Source organism: Drosophila takahashii, chromosome 2L, assembly GCF_030179915.1.
Source record: "Drosophila takahashii strain IR98-3 E-12201 chromosome 2L, DtakHiC1v2, whole genome shotgun sequence".
Classification (NCBI taxonomy): domain Eukaryota; kingdom Metazoa; phylum Arthropoda; class Insecta; order Diptera; family Drosophilidae; genus Drosophila; species Drosophila takahashii.
The window spans coordinates 21,034,526-21,051,343 of NC_091678.1; the positions used below are offsets into that span (position 1 = coordinate 21,034,526).

The 16,818-nt window shown below is 38.8% G+C and overlaps 2 protein-coding genes across 4 annotated transcripts; one reads left to right on the top strand and one right to left on the bottom strand.

Annotated features, from left to right (window-relative positions):
• The first annotated feature begins 373 nt into the window (after positions 1–373).
• Positions 374–4,638, top strand: LOC108060514 (large ribosomal subunit protein uL13m). 3 transcript variants are annotated; one of them, XM_017146226.3, is made up of 6 exons: positions 377–529; positions 592–715; positions 2,252–2,478; positions 2,696–2,844; positions 2,913–3,980; positions 4,038–4,638. In XM_017146226.3, the coding sequence occupies exons 1-6, from the start codon at positions 506–508 to the stop codon at positions 4,498–4,500; spliced, it is 2,055 nt and encodes a 684-aa protein (XP_017001715.2). In that variant the 5' UTR covers positions 377–505; the 3' UTR covers positions 4,501–4,638. The 3 variants fall into 3 exon arrangements, with proteins under 3 accessions (XP_017001719.1, XP_017001715.2, XP_070071240.1); XM_070215139.1 differs by lacking the exons at positions 377–529; positions 592–715 and adding an exon at positions 1,888–2,133; XM_017146230.3 differs by lacking the exons at positions 2,252–2,478; positions 2,696–2,844; positions 2,913–3,980; positions 4,038–4,638 and adding an exon at positions 1,166–1,588 and having other exon boundaries at positions 374–529.
• LOC108060516 (uncharacterized) lies at positions 4,639–16,319 on the bottom strand. Its single transcript, XM_017146231.3, has 6 exons — positions 15,560–16,319; positions 6,517–7,020; positions 6,014–6,208; positions 5,814–5,945; positions 5,491–5,749; positions 4,639–5,425 (listed from the first exon to the last, which is right to left on the bottom strand). The coding sequence occupies exons 2-6, from the start codon at positions 6,859–6,861 to the stop codon at positions 5,232–5,234; spliced, it is 1,125 nt and encodes a 374-aa protein (XP_017001720.1). The 5' UTR covers positions 6,862–7,020; positions 15,560–16,319; the 3' UTR covers positions 4,639–5,231.
• Positions 16,320–16,818: the final 499 nt, after the last annotated feature.

Sequence of the window (16,818 nt, forward strand, 5' to 3'; positions counted from 1 at the left end):
CACGCCATGTCGGTGCGAGACTCCGCTAAGTCAACAAAGACATCCTCCTTATAATTTTTGTTGGTATATTTTGTGAATATACCAAAAGAATACTTCAACAAGAATGTGAGTCAAGGTAACGTCGGTTATTTCGCGGCGACAGGGGAACGGTGGAATTTTGAACATGAGATGCGTTAGAAATTGGCATAAATCGATTTTCGCAACGAACTTGACCTTGAATTCGGGCAGAGCAAATGGGGTCTCTATATATTTTCTTACTCTATGCTTGGCTTTTACATATTTTGAAAAAATATACCACACACTTCCAAACGGTCGCAAAAAAATATAAGGAGTGTGACTCCGCTAGGCCAGCGAGGACACCCTCCTGACATCTCGTGACTGTTTATTGAGTATTATGTTATCGATGCTTTGAAAAATCGATGACATTTTGGTTTTCCCACCGCTAACCAGCTGAGAAATTATTTATTTTCTTTTAAGTAAATTTTTCAATTAAAAATCGTCCAAAATGTCTATTGCCAAGCGTGTGCAGGTGCGTATGTGTTCTACCTTCGATCTGCAATCGCTAATCCTTTAAATTTCCCTTTAATTTAGCAATGGGCAACGTTCGCACGCACTTGGCACATTTACGATTGCACTTGGCAGAATCCCTTCGAGTCCGCTAAATTGGTTAAAACCCATTTAATGGGCCTGCAAAAGCCAATATATCATCCCATGAGTAAGTATTATCCGCCGATCTAAGTTTTTGTTTAGACTTTATCCAATAAGTTTATGAAACTGGCGTTTTTTTAAACGCATTTCATTACATCACCGGCGTGTTTTCTTCGTTGTTGTTGTTGTTGTTGCTGGTGCTTCTAGTATAAAATGAAAACAAATAAATGAATTCTTAAAAATGGTAATTATTTGACCATTCAGTTTGCGATTAAAATAGTAGTAGTAATACTGTAATTGTATTTAAGAATTTGTTTGCTTCAAGTAACTAATTTTAGAAATTTCGTGTAAGCTAGATTTTTTCCTAATTTCTTAAATAAAAACTCTACTATTTTGACTGCAACTGAATTACTTTTTGGTTATAATGCCCTTTTTGACCAGCGATTATTGTACTTTTAGGTTAAGCAAGTTATCCTCAATGGTGATACAATTAAAACCCGAAAATGCAATTTTCCAGATGACTGCGGTGACCATGTGGTGCTGATCAATACGCGGGAAATCGCGCTGCCCGGCGACGAGTGGGTTAAAAGGGTTTATTTCCACCACACCGGATATCCTGGAGGAGCCTCTTGGACCCTGGCGTGGCAGCTGCACGAAAAGGATCCCACGATGGTGATGAAAAAGGCTGTCTATAATTCAATGCACGGAAATCTGCAGCGCAGACACACCATGCAGAGATTGCATTTATTCGCCGATGATCAAGTGCCTGAGGAAATCCTGCAGAATGTCACGAATCAGATCCGCACACCGCGCACAATTCCCCAGCGATTGGATCACATCGACAAGGAAACGCTCGAGAACTTCCCCAACATTATGGATTATCCAAAGGATTACATTTTGCGTTGATTCGTTGTTTGAAAAGCATTGTAATTAAGATAAATACAAAATATGAAAAAAATATTGTTATATTTTTTGTTTTATTACTAGAACATTAAAAAGAAACTTATATAACTCATATCCTAGTTCGCTAAAATATTTATTGTAGGTACTAATATCAGTAATATTTTTGCACGGTATCAACATGGCGACTTCACCTACTTTAAAAGCTAACCTTTTTTTGGGTTGGCAATACTGTTAGCAAGGGATGCCAGGTTGTTAAATGTCAACTTAATTTTGGTAGACTATAATATTTAAACAAAATTAAATGAAATCATATATAAACAAAAAACGCGGTTTTTAACATTTTTTAAGGGTTTTTTTTTCAATCACTGGACTTATTAAATAAATATTATTTATTAAATTTCTTGGACTCTCGACAACCCTTATGTTTACCGGCTGTGTGGCAGTGAATTGCAATTTATTCATCTCATTTCTGTTTGCTTCATTTTGTATCCATCTCGGGCGACGACGCCTACGACTCAAATATATAGTATACTGAAAGTGCGGTCATCACTGAACGGAATTATCTAAAACCACCCACTGCTGGTACAATTTAAACACAGCTTTTGGCTTATCTGCTGCCGATTTTTATTGTCTTGAACGATAAGCATTATCGCAGAAAGTAAAGTATTTAAACTTATTTTTTTCTTCTATTATTTTTCAGTATCCACTCGCAGCCTGTGCACTTCACACAAACTTCTTCCGATTTACCAGATACAGAAGCGCAATATGGGTCGCTTGGGAAACGTTGATCCTAGCTCTTACTCCCAACCGGATTTGATCACCACGGAGCACAGTGTTCTCAACTGGAAAGTCGATTTTGAGGCCACCAAACTTCAAGGAAGTGTGCTACATCGCTTCAAAGTTCTGACTGCTAATCTTGATAAGATTGTGAGTACTAAATGGATCTGTTTTCTAAATTTTAAAAATTATTATGGGATAAAAAGGATACGTTTCGAGACTGGGATAATAACACAAAGTCTAGTGCATAGTTATAAAATCTATCATAAAGGTTTAATGGCAAATAAGCCAGATACATACATATATAAAGAAATTTTGGGATTTTTTAATACAAACCCCATATATTATATTAAATATTTAATTTTAGCTCCTGGATGTTCGTGATATTAATGTTACCAATGCCACGTTGCTGGCCGGAGGCAGTGAACTACCAATCAACTACTTTATTAGCGATGCCATCGATGATATTGGTCAGAAGCTAACGCTGGAATTGCCATCTGGAACGGCTAAGGGCAGGTAAAACCACATCGGTAGATAATCTAATCTATATGGAGCTCATAAATAATCTTAAACACTTCATATAGCCTCAATGTTCGCATCGATTACGAGACGTCGAGCAGCGCCAGTGGATTGCAGTGGCTGAATCCCACCCAGACTTTGGGCAAGGAGCATCCCTACATGTTCTCCCAGTGCCAGGCGATCCATGCCCGCTCGGTGATTCCCTGCCAGGATACGCCGGCTGTTAAGTTCACCTACGATGCCACCGTGGAGCATCCCAGTGAGCTGACGGCTTTGATGAGCGCCCTCATCGATAAAAAGGAGGCTGGAAAAACTCAATTCAAGCAGGAGGTTCCCATTCCCGCCTATTTGGTGGCCATTGCCATTGGAAAATTAGTTTCCCGCCCGCTGGGAGAAAACTCAAATGTCTGGGCAGAGGAGGCTATTGTGGATGCCTGTGCCGAGGAATTTTCCGAAACAGCCACCATGCTGAAAACTGCATCTGATTTGTGTGGTCCATACGTTTGGAAGCAGTACGATCTGCTGGTGATGCCTCCATCGTTTCCCTACGGTGGCATGGAAAATCCCTGCCTGACTTTCGTGACTCCAACTCTTTTGGCCGGCGATAAATCTCTGGCCGACGTTGTGGCCCACGAGATTGCCCACAGTTGGACTGGCAATTTGGTGACCAACAAGAACTTCGAGCACTTCTGGTTGAACGAGGGCTTCACTGTGTTCGTGGAGTCCAAGATCGTGGGAAGAATGCAGGGCGCCAAGGAGCTGGACTTCAAGATGCTCAGTAATCTCACTGATCTGCAGGAGTGCATTCGCACACAACTCGACAAGACACCCGAGCTGACCAAACTGGTAGTGGATCTATCCAATTGTGGACCCGATGATGCTTTCTCCTCAGTGCCTTACATCAAGGGTTCCACATTCCTGCGTTACTTGGAGGATTTGTTTGGCGGCCCGACCGTTTTTGAGCCTTTCCTGAGGGATTACCTGAAGAAATTCGCCTACAAATCGATCGAGACCAATGATTTCAAGAGTGCTTTGTATGATTATTTTATTGATACCGACAAGAAGGACAAACTAAGTGCGGTCGACTGGGATTTGTGGCTAACCACCGAGGGAATGCCGCCAATTATTCCCAAGTAAGATTTTCTGTTGAGAAAATTAAGCCATTATTTTTATTTTTTAAATTATTTTAGATTCGACGATTCGCTGGCCAACGTGACCAAGGAACTGGCCAGTCTCTGGAGCACCAAGACTGTCGCTGAACTGGCCGATAGCGCAGAGATCAAGAAGAACATTTCCATTCACCAGCTGATTGATTTCCTGGGCAAACTGATCGAGTGCAAGGATATTCTTGACTTGACCGAGCGTAAAATTGAGCTTCTGGAGTCGACTTACAACTTGAAGAGTTCTAAAAATGCCGAGATTCGCTTCCGTCTCAACCGTTTGATTATTCGTGCCCGTTTGATCAAGCGTCTGGATGAGATTCTGGAATTTGCTAACTCGAATTTCCGCATGAAATTCTGCCGCCCTATCTATCGTGATTTGGCGGGTTGGCCAGAAGCTAAGCCTGCTGCTATTCGCAACTTTGTCAGCGTCAAGGATCAGATGATGGCTGTGTGTTCGCACACCATTGAAAAGGATCTGGGATTGAAGTAAAATTAAGTCTGATTTATGCATTTTTTAAATATCTACATTAAACAATAAAATTGTTGCACTAATAAGAGTGATTTAATTTGAACAAAAAGACCTGTAAAATAAAATTCATCCGCACTATAACCCAGTTTTGAAAACCCATTTTGTTTCGTTTTTCTTGAATTATTTGTTTTTATTAAAAAATAAGCAAAACTACGTTTATAACAAGTTGATTTCCATTTCCATGCTCATTGTAATTTCTAATCTTCAATTTTGCTTGCAATTTTCGCTTTACCTTGATACCGTATTTTTACCAATTGAATTTTATTTTTTTATAGTTATAGCTCAACATTGACCAATTTCGAAGGTTTTGGTGTTCGTATAACTAATCAAATGGGCGTCGATCAGGTTGATCTTCGTTTCAAATTTCTTGTTTAAATTCTTTAAATTTCTCTCTCGGCTTGTAGTACACATACACACACAATATATATTAAATTTATTATTGTTTGCTTTGCTCGGCTGCTTAAATATTTTCTCTGTTGGTGTCTCAACTTCTAATCCCGACGAGTTTTGCTTGTGGTTTTAAACTAATTAACAATTTTGTTTTCTGTTTTGTTCACTTCTTACATTGACCCAAATGCTTCAACATGCTTCCAATTATTTTCTCCAATTTTCTCTGTAATTATTCCCTTTCCTCGGTCGCCTGGTCGGTCGAGTTCTCATCGCTGTTCTTCTGGCAGAGGATTTAAAAACTATCACGCACTAGAATTATCATTGGAACGGGACGTGGATGGACCGGCACCCTGATCATCGCCCAGCACGAAAGTGGGACTCTGGCGGGATGTGTGATAGTGGTAGCCCTCTCTATAGCGCTGATTGGGTTTCGACCGTGCGGTTTGTGTGTGACCCAATGCTGGACGCTGATTGTTGAGCTCATTGGGTCGTTTGGCTGCAAGTCGAGATTATTAATTACCCATCTAAAATGATATATCCAAAAATTAGATTTTCCCTTACCAGGTATATAAGGCTTTTGATTATAGGACGATTGTTGTTGTTGTTGGTTATATAGATCCGACGATGTCGCATTGCCATTGTGATGATATGGCGTCGCCTGCATATCGGTGCTACAGTTAATGGGACTCATCGGCGTCATCTCGCGATCCTCGATAAACAATTCGCTGGCATCGTCGGGCACCTGACGGTACTGAGTCCATGGCCAGGATGCGATGCCCGACAGAAGAAATGCCTCCATGGCGCACAAATAGCCAATAATCTAATATTAAGAAAAACATATAAGTCATCTATATTTAGGGGTTTCTCTAATATTCAAATCTTACGCCAGTGGCCAGCAGTGTGTCCTTGGAATGCTTGGATACCCATGTGTATTCTGTGGCATAGAGCACCATGTGAACAAGCAGCGTGGAGCTCAAAATAAATATCAAACCAATACTCAGGTACATCCACGTATTCTGATTGAAGAAATAAGTTTTAAATTTTTATTTATATTTGTAAGATATAGTTTAGCATCTTCACTTACCACTTTAGTCCAATTGAATGGGAACATGAGAGCTATATGCGATATATCCAGAAAGAGCATGAGACATGTGATGAGTAGCGAAAAGAGCGCACAAAAGACCATCAGCCTCAGGCGTCCGATGAGTGGCAGTAGAAAGAGGCCCACCTGTACGGTGCCCGCGGAACATTCGCAGGCTAGACAGGCGGCCGAGGATAACTGTTAAATAGGGAATAAAGGTATTTAAAAATCGATAGGTCAAGGAATTTTAAAAGTTTCATAATTTTAAAAACTCAATTTCAAAAATTTAGGAACTTTAAAAATTTAAATGAATATTATTAGATAAAATAAAACAATCTTATCAAGTATACAATAATGCTATTACATAGTGCGGACAATTTATAATATCTATAGCAGCTAGTACTATTAGAAAGTTTTTTAGTTTTAGTTTTATAAACATTACTAATCATATAAATAAATAAAAAATTTTTTCCCATTCCCTTAATTTTATTTTTCATAAAGCTTACCACCAATAGTATGCGCACAATCCCTGTAGGCGATTTCAAGTGTTGCGGATCACAGTGGAGGGCGACGCCCCAGGGCAGGGGGGTGTGGCCGCCCCTCTGCTTGTAGTTGGCATGGGAGTCCCAGGAGGTGCAGGTTCCGAGGGGGGATTCCAGGGACAACGAGTGCGAGTGCGAGTGGGAGAGCTCGCCGGCCCTGCTGCCAGCTATCTCAAAGTCCTGCTCATCGTCCAGCTGACAGCAGACCGGCTCCAGCTCCAGCTCCCGAATCTCGTCCAGCAGCAGTTCTATCTCGTCCGTGCCATATAGATCAGATACAGACGGTATATAACGTTGGGGTTGTTGCATTGCCCGTGGCGGGATGTGTCCCACATCACCGATGGTTGCCCCTCAACTTTCAAAAACTGCGCGCCCACGTCTTCTTTCTCTCTCTCTTTCTCTCCGGGTATTTCGGTCTCTACCTTTCCTCCGTAGCTGTATCTTTTTCTCCTTTGATTATCTTAGTAGCTGCAAAGATTAAAAAAAGTAATAGTTAGAAACATTTTTATAACTATGAGAAATAGTAACAATTGGACGGTTAAATTATTTGAATATCAGAACAAAGTGGTCAGAAGAGAAAAGTAAATTAAGTGCTAAGATGAGCAGTGTAAGTACACCTAAATCAACTTGATTCAATCACATTGAAAATATTTTTAACTTAAAATAATATTTGAATATTTTAACCTCCGTATTTTTTCCAAAAAAATCCCACTTATATTAATTTTGCAACAGAAATAGTCAATTCTACTAAGTAAATAGTTACTTTCACAACAACAAATACACACATATATCCTTGACAAAAGTGACCATTTTTTTGTGGTTGGGGTCTTTTTGACAAATTTTTTTGTGTGTGTAGCTTACAAATATATTTTATGTATTTTTTAGTTTTATAATATTTTGTATTATATTTTAATTAAAACATGCGTATAAAGGGAAAACGACAGCAAATGAGTGCTGAAGACTTGGCCCCATTCGCTATGCTGTCGAAATTGATAACTGCCCCCGACGCTCATTAGATGTCATGTCTCCCCTGCCCCCTCCGAGTAACACCACCCCCTCCATTACCACGCCTGTGCATAACCATAACGGTAATTTGATATGAGTCGTCGACGACTTTGAAGTCGTCGCTGCCGCTGCCTGGCTGTCACTCATACGCCATGTGGGCCGCAGTAAAAACGCGCCGCGGGAAAACCCCCCAGGGTGCTGCCAATCTGAATACGCTTTCCCTGCCTGTGGGATGCGATAACTTTCCAAGAAAATAAAGAAAGGAGGAGCTTTAGCGATGCGGAAGGGTAACTTTATCGTGTGATATGAAGGTAGCAAAAAGGGAAAATCAAAATGATGATGGCAATGTAAGGGAACGTTTCTACGCAGAAACAGTTTAACGTGAAACATTTGTATGAGGACTATTTATATTTCTTTAATAATTGTTAAAAATATTTAAAACGAGATCACATCACATATTTAATGAAATAGTTTTGACGCCTCTTAAAGTTTCTATTAAATCACTATTGCAAACTATTGCACTATTGCCGATTGTATTATCATTCATTAAATACCCTGAAACTATTTTCCCTTATTCATTAATCATGAAAATTCCCATTAGAGTACCTTGGCTGGTGGTTTTAGCCCGCATTGTTTCATTTATTATTTTTAATTGCGTTTGATGCGAGGCTTCGATAGTCTACCTACCAGATGATGTGGCTGCCAACTGGAAATTAAATGGAATTGGTTTTTGTGCCGTTTTTCTCCCTTTTCCCAGTTTTCTATCTCGGTTTTCCCTATCGACATCGCCCTGCTTTCTCCTCGCCCCATTGGGTATGCAATGAATTTCTGCCGAGTATTTTTTTATGTCAGTCTCACACACACAGACTAATACTTTGGCAATTAACACAGACATGCGGAATGTGTAAATGTGTGAGCTACATGAAAGCCCAACTCCGTGGAGAATTTCAACAATTTTCAGCTGTCCGGCCGCATTTTCCTTGAGCTGTCATAATCAGGACACAGCTGAAGGTAGCTTATGCTCCTTGTTGTCAGTTGTCCTGCTGCTTTTCCCAATGTTTTCCTTGTTGTTTTAGCAGCAGCACAAGGACTCCGAACAGCAGGACATGAGAAATGCAGCTGGACAGGAAGAGCGGTGGATGTGGCTGGGGTGGGGGGTCAGAATGGCACCAACACACATCTGTGTGTAGGTATTTCCCTCTCAGGACAAGCAATGTAACAATTTGTTCTCTCTCTTTCTGGCCGAATATCCTTCCCTCTCTCTCTCTCTAGTTTTCGTGAAGTTTTTGTTGCTAGTGCTGCTCGTGTTGTCCTTGCTCTAGTTTTAGCGCCCGAATGTCCTCAGCCTCCGGTCTGGGTTTTTAGCCCATGCCCCCTCGTGTCCTCGTCCTCCCAACCGCCCCCTATCCACGCCCTTATCTCTGTCTATTATCGCTGCACATAATCTCCCGATGCTGCTCGAGTGCCTAATGAGAGTCCTTGTCGGCACATCTCTCGCAAAGGACATGCCCTATCTTATCCAATTTGCCCATCGATTGCCAGACATTAAACCCTTCACCTGCAGCCCCTCTTTTTAAGTTTTTGTCACCCGTTTTGTGCGCTTAATTTCACACACGGAAAGAAATTACACTATGCAGCATCAAAAATTTACCTCGATGGATGCTATATTTTTGGATTCGTTACGAATTCTCAAGTTAAACTGCGTTTTCCAAAAAGTTCCCCGACGCAAGGATTCTTAGCAAAAGGACCTCAAAGTTTGAAAAATGGTGAAATTGGCCTACTTTCCAGTGCTCTCAGAGGCAAATGGATGCATGGTTTGATTCGATGTTAAAGTTTTTTAAAAGATACACTTTTTATCTTTCAAACCCCATACTTAGAATAATTTTAGGATTTTTTTTAAGGCAGAAATAAGTTTCAGAAAACATAGTCAAATAACTAAAAAACTTACAGCTGCGGTAAAAATAGTAGTAGTGTTGCCGCCCTGTGTTTTTAAAAGTTTTTTTGTTGTCACTTTTCTTATCTCAATTAGTCATTAGTACAATTATAATCGATACAATATTACCAGGAAAAGATAAATTACAACAACAAACTTTTAAAAACACAGGGCGGCAACACTACTACTATTTTGACCGCAGTTGTATGCTTTTATGTTTTTTGACTATGTTTTCTAAAATTTGTTTCTCCCTTAATAAAAATCCTAAAATTATTCTAAGTATGGGGTTTGAAAGATAAAAAGTGTATCTTTTAAAAAACTTTAACATCAAATCAAACAATGCATCCGTTTGTCTCTGAGAGCTCTGGAAAGTTGTCCAATTTCAGCATTTTTCGAACTTTGAGGTCCTTTTGCTAAGAATCCTTGCGTCGGGGAACTTTTCGGAAAACGCAGTTTAACTTAGGAATTCGTAACGAATCCAAAAATATAGCATCCATCGAGTTAAATTTAAAAAGCACTAAAAATGCTGCACAGTGTTATTATTAAACGAATATTTTATCCAATTTACTTGCCTGTATTCCCACTTCACTGTTTATAACATGCGTAATTAAATGCAAAAATACAAATATTGATTTAGCACATGGTCGTTAAAATTCAATAAGTTTATTAGACCATTTAATTTAATTTGAGATGGAAACAAATTTTGAACGGAATAATAATTTTTTTAAAAATTTTTAATTTATCGAATTGAGTGCTAAATAGAGTTTTGCTAATGGCGAGCAGACTTAACTGTTTGTCTAAATGAAATTAGGCTTATTTTTATTTTATGTAGTAAGACTTTTTATATTTTTTAGAAATATTATAAATATTATTATTCCCCTAGACTCTTTAAAATAAAAGTAAAATTATACAACCCTTATCAATTTCTTAAGGGATTAAAACTAGGGAAACCGTTCCGAATTTATGGAGTAAAAATCTGTTATATGAGCTCTAAAGCTCCTTACCTAATATTATAAATTACCGTTTTTGCCAGTGCTCAATTTGAAATCAATTATGCTGATCTGCATGTAAACTGACTTGGCTTCCTGTTGGGCTCAGACTTTCAGCTCCCTTTGAGCCCAACGTCTGCAGGAAGTGCAAGTGCTGTGTATGCAAATTTATTGTCAATGAAGGGGATTGGAATTGGCGTTTAGACTCGGAGGGAACAGAGTAGGGGCCCTGTGAAAGGGAAAAGGGAAAGGGGCGAGCTGCAAGGGTTGGACACTCGACGTGGGCCCGGCTGCATTTCTTATTTATGAACGTGCATAGACAATGCTTTCGGGTTCTTGTTGCTTTTTGTTTGAGTTGAGTGCCTCCCCAAATACAAACACCACACACACGCTGTGGCAGGCAGGCCGTGTGCAACTTTTGTCGCATTCAATGGACCAAAGTTGCCGTAAATAACTTTTAATAGAATTTTTAATGGGGTTCGGTCGGTCGGACGATGTCCGTTGGGCTCGTTGTATGGCAATTTGGTTTTAATATAGATTACCATAATGATTTGTCAATGCAATGAGAGCAGTTGAAATGCGGTTAAAGTAAAAAAGGTTGTGAGCAGAGCTATGAAATGAATTTATTCCTTTTGAATTAAAAGAATTGCTTTGATCATTTGGAATTAAAACTTGAACTAAGAATTTTACGTATTATATAATGAAAATATAAATAACAATTTATTTTTCAATAATATAACGCTTTTATAACTTACTAACAATTTAACATTTTCTGTAAATTTCCTTTTAAAACGAAGTATAAAATATAGCTTCTATTTTGTCAAAAGATTCGCAATTATTTTTGATTTTGTTTTCCACAAAAATATTAAGATTACGAGTTATAATTTTAAACACTTACACTTACAACACTTAATAGACTTTAAAAATTGTTTACTCTCAAGAATAAAATTATTAAGTATACGTAAACTTTCATTTCCAAGCTAAAACTTTATGAATTTAAAATGTATTGACTTATATGCGAAACACAAACTGTTCTTCCAGGAAAATTTAACGGCCAAGTGAGCTGTAACAATAAAATATGGCATAGGGCAAATGTCGGATAGTCCTCGAAGGTCCGAGGACGAGCTGGGTATACATTTTAGCTAAAATATTGGAACTTTTTCATGTTTTTTGGCAATATTTTTTGGTGTTGTTGCTGAATGCAGACAAGTTGACTATCGTCCTCGATTCGTGGCGGCATTCAATGCGGCTGGAAAATGCAGGGGAAAACTGGGGAGAAGCGGAAAACTGGGACCTTTTCCTACTTATTATGCCGCCGCATGTTTCTCTATGTTTGCTCTTTTGCGGAATTATCGATTACAAATGAATATTTCATCAGGGGAAAGAGGCTTCCAAAAGTGGGGAAATGTTGGGAACGGGCTCAGAGGTGCCTGGCACCTGTCGCCTTCTAACTTCCGTTTCCGGGTCGCGACACTTGGCGGCTATTTTCAATTAAAATGCAGAATCCTTTTTGCCCCTTAGTCTTGAATTTTTTAGCACAGCAAGAAATACTCGGAATTTCAATATAAATTAAAGTTCCTTGTAAGGAACTTTTTAGAAAAAGAGAAATTAAATGAATTGATTGAAGCGCGATTTGAAGTGAATACCAAAAGGATTATAGGTATGGTTTTTAAAATGTTTTAATAGATTCTTAACATATTTTAATAATATTTCAACCGAATTGTTTTTTGATAATTAAAAAATTACTGTAAAAATATTAAATATTAAAATCAATATTAACTTTTTTTTGTAAAAGTTTAGAAAATTGCTAGCAATAACTTTTTTTCGAGTGCCTTACAGATTCCTTCCTTCTTCGTTTCCTATTTCTCCCTGCCTCTTTAAACTGCTGTTTAATGTATGTCCCCACTTCTGTTTTGTGTCGCATAATTACCAATGCCAGGATAATTAAGGCAACGCCAGGCTGCCAGGCCACACATAAAAAGGACAACGAGTCCCGAATGCGGGACCTGACTCCAGGGATTCCAGGTTGGAATGGGAACGGAACGGGGAGTAGTGGGCGGAATTGGGCGGTGAGGTGGTTCAGTGGTGCGAGCACGTGACTAACGGTAATGGCACGCCAAATCACAGGAGAAATGAAATGTTTGCCGAACGCCAGTGCTCAGAATTCCAAATGTAAGTAAGGGACAGGAAGCGGATTTTACAGCTGAATTTCCCTATTCTATTAGGATAAAAATAGGAAAACCGTAAATGTATAGTTTATTTAGTTGAATGCCATGAATATCCAAGGTACATAATAAGTAATAGTAAAATCTATACATATTAACAAGTGTCTGACTATGAATTTAATGGGTTCTTTTAAATGCATAATTTAATTTAATATTATTATTTGCGTGATCTATGTAAACTATTCGCTTAATGCTATCAAGAAAACTTTTAAATCAATTAATGCAAGGCCATGTCCTCCCCCGGCTTAAATTTCAATTAAAAGGTGCTCGGTGCCTGGAAAAAGGATTCCCTTTTTAGTGGCAACTCATGATCCTCTTATGGGAACTCTTGCATAAACTCCACTTCAGTTCTTCCTCCCGTTTACCCCTCGCCTGCGAAACTTTGAGTAGAAAGTGATTAAGGCTCACGTTTCGGGATTACGTAAGCTCCTACAGGGATACTTAGCCATCTGAGCCCCAGAGCGTTTATATATATATTGTGTGTGTGTGTCTGTTGAGCATATCATGTGTTTATGCGATTCCTGAAATAATCACCCCTTTGCTCCCCCTTCGTCACTAAAACCATTTTTACCTGGGCTTTTCGGGGCGTCCCCTGACACGTGAGCTCCATAAAAAAGGCAAGAAGGCCTCGTCATTTCATGGACGTTGCAGCACGCGAAAGGTCCTCTATCCCCAGCCCCTTCTACTCAGCCCTTACCCCTAGTTTTTACCCCGCCCCTTTAGCGCGGCATTTTCACTTTTGTTGGGATTTTCTTCGCTCGCTTTTCCCCGCTGCGTAAACACAGCTATTAAATGCCAACTGACCCCAAATGCTGACCGACTCGGCAGCTAGCTTTCACCTACAGTCTACACTCTTTAAATCAAACCCTCAAAAGACGCATTTATACCAATTGCTCCTGATATTAGGAGAAATTACATATACATTTCACAATTTTTAAAAAACATTTTTACTGACTGATTTTTAAATACCACATTTCCTTTCACTTCTCACCCAAGTGGGTTGTTTATCACCATCCGCGAAATTGAATATATACAAAATGTGTCAAACAGTTTCATTATGCTTATCAGGTTCTGAATTCGAATAAATTGTTTGTAGATATTATTGAAATTTACGAAGGCAAATTAATTATAGTTGAATATTGTTTTAAAGCATTGTAATTTCCGACAATAGTTTCCAAAAATTATCGATATTTTAAAGGCTCCATATATTATTAGGTCAATTACATTCATGTTCGAACCCAACTGTATTTAATTATCCGTAAGCCCTCTCCCATTTGGTAGTAAACGGGCGGTGCAACAACCTCGTTTCGTCGACCTTGAACCAGTTTCATTTTTTAAAAATTTCCAGCAAAGGGGAAAAGTCAAGGGGGCGAACTAGAAAGGGAAGAGCATTAGAAGACTTTGCCAACTTAGAACTTTGGCAAATATCTCGGCGTATTAATAAGGCTCAGAGCTTCTAAGGGCCATTTAATTGCAGCTACATACGCACACAGAGACTCCGCATGTGTGGGTGGGATAAAATGAGGTTCTATGACAGCAAACTAAAAATAAACAAATGAGCCAAGCCAAAAACACGGGAAAAAATAGAAAGAACGAGTTGAGGCTGCTGAAAAGCGCCTGCGTGAAGAGGAAAATTTGGAGAGAATCGAAATGGAAAAACAGACAGAACGAGAGAGAGGAAAAGCGAGAGAGCCACCACAGTTATTGTTGTGGCTGACGAAGGATTTCAAGGAAGTGAAATAGCTGCAGACTGAATTTTTCACAGACAAAGTTTCCTATCTGCTTCCTCTTCTCCGTGCTCTTGCTCTTCCTCTTCTTCTTCTTCTTGGCTTTTCCTAGCTGTCACTTCCTGTGTTTCGTTGTGTGTGTGTGAGTGTGAGGTTCAAAACAATCTTTATTGAAAAAAGATTTTTTGAGTTTTTAGTTTTGATTTTTTTTATTATCATCAAATACGATTCAGTACATTTTCCTTAAATAAGGTATAATTTATAAAAAAGTTCTAAAAAGTATCATATAAAAACAGAAACTAACTAGTTCTTCGAAGTAATCAAAAACTAACAAATAATAACAACCTTAATTAAGTTAATTATAAGTATTTCCGACTAAGGGCATCATTAATGTTAGGGTAATAGGTATTCATAAATATAAGTGTTAATTAGCTAGGGTAATAAAGTATTAATTATAAGGGTATTAATATGATATCCAAGCAATACTAATACCACTTATAAATTACAAAACAAATATTTTTGAGCGTAATACTTACAGTTAAAAAAAATATTTAAGCAAATTAAACACAATTTTGCCTTTTAGTTAAACCAAATTTTATGAAAATTTGCAATATAATTTTTGAAAATGATGTAGGCATAATTTATTTTTTATTTATCAGTGAACTTGGTTCAATTGAACCAATTCAGATGGTGAACCTTGCACCAACACAAACAGACTAGAACACACGCACACTCTACTCTCATAGTATCCTTTCTCCATGGGGGAGTGTGTGAGTGAGGCCCAAAGTGTTATATTGACATTTGGCTACATAATGATTTATGCTGCTGCAGGAGCCGAGCGATCCTTGCTCCTTGTAATTCCTGCTGCTATTTTTAGGGGCATGCCCATAATTTATTTTTATGTACAAACGGCAGCGGCAAAAACAACGACAACAACAGGAAGGAGGCAACTATATCACACGCACACACTCTCAAACAGAGATATATTTTTTGGGCAAGCGAAGGGCAAACGCTGGAAAGCATGCTACGATTTTTGTGTGGGAGTTGGGTGGTTAATTCGGTGGGCTGGCTGCGGGGGGTGGGGTGTTCGTGTATACAACTAGTTAAATAAATTTACACTTGACCCACCTTTTTATTTTCCAGCTATACGTATTTTTATATATTTTTTCTCCTCCAAATGCGCGGCACGTTTCTATTTCCTTTATTTTTTGGCCAGCAAAAATCTTTTGAAAATTGCCTGTGCACATGTGTGTGTGTGTGACTGATGGTGTTGGTGTGAGTGGGTGGCGGGGGTGGTGATGATGTTTCTTCCTCTTCGGCACAACTTAATGTTAGTTCATTCATGGGCCAAAATCAGGTTTCAGTTTTCCTTTCGAATGTGTGTGTGTAAAACGGGAAGCTGGCATTTTAACTGTGATTTCCTGGTTTTATTTCTTTTAGATTTTCCGTTTTAGTTTTCTTCAAACATTTTGCACTATTTTTTGCACGCATTCTTTTTTTGTGGCTTTATTTTATATCTCCCTCTTTCATTTAAGACGCGCAGCAAAACAATTTTCATTTTCACACACTCGCACGAAAATCATTACTCAGTATGCACGGCTTTCCACGGGCTTTTCATTTGCCAACCACCGCGCCCCTCGCCCCACCATTTGGACCATGCTGCCTTTACTGCCTTTTCTACTGCCTTTCAACATTTGCTAAAACACTCACACAGTCGCACGTCGCAGATATTATTGGGGCGGTTGGGCTGTTCGGGGGGCGTGGCTGGTGGGGGGCGTTCGAATGCAAAGCAGCAGAACGGACGTCGAAACAACGCGACACCAACACAGAAATAAGAGCAGGGACAATCCGGAAAAACCGACGACCGACAGCGTGAAAAGCCAGCAAACGACAGAGTTTCACTGCTAGTCAGTGTTGCGAAACGAGCAGAGCTTTTCCTTCCATTTCCAGTCGTCGAACTTGTATTACAACCTGTATTGCACCCCAAAGACGACAACACTGGGCACTTCGAACTCAAGAGAGCGAAAAAATAAAAGGACGAAATAAGTCTTGGCGAACAAACATAAAAATACACTAATCCAAATATTTCATATTCAATAGCAGTTTTTAACAGTTATTTTGTGATTAATAGTCATACAAATTAGGCAAAACTTGAAGTTTTCAATTAAGATATATGAATAAGTTTTACTTATAAATAAAAATTATGCACAACATAAAATGTTGGTTCGCAGAGCGAAACAAAATAATTTCGTGTTCACCACTTAAAACTACATTACTATTTAGCCTCTAAACTTTTTTCAATCTGATTTGGAATTTGGGATTTTTAAATAGCCAACAACTATTCCAAATTTAACTATTTTCTAGCCATTTCCATTTAAAATTTTTGT

What these genes read in the sequence shown, in the direction of transcription:
- LOC108060514 (XM_017146226.3), top strand. Translation starts at nt 506, where the DNA reads ATGTCTATTGCCAAGCGTGTGCAG. An exon ending in CTATTGCCAAGCGTGTGCAG is followed by an intron (nt 530 to 591) that starts GTGCGTATGTGT and finishes CCTTTAATTTAG; the next exon opens with CAATGGGCAACGTTCGCACG. An exon ending in ATGCCGCCAATTATTCCCAA is followed by an intron (nt 3,981 to 4,037) that starts GTAAGATTTTCT and finishes AAATTATTTTAG; the next exon opens with ATTCGACGATTCGCTGGCCA.
- LOC108060516 (XM_017146231.3), bottom strand. Translation starts at nt 6,861, where the DNA reads ATGCAACAACCCCAACGTTATATACCGTCTGTATCTGATCTATATGGC. An exon ending in TTGTGCGCATACTATTGGTG is followed by an intron (nt 6,209 to 6,516) that starts GTAAGCTTTATG and finishes CCTATTTAACAG; the next exon opens with TTATCCTCGGCCGCCTGTCT. An exon ending in ACACACTGCTGGCCACTGGC is followed by an intron (nt 5,750 to 5,813) that starts GTAAGATTTGAA and finishes TCTTAATATTAG; the next exon opens with ATTATTGGCTATTTGTGCGC.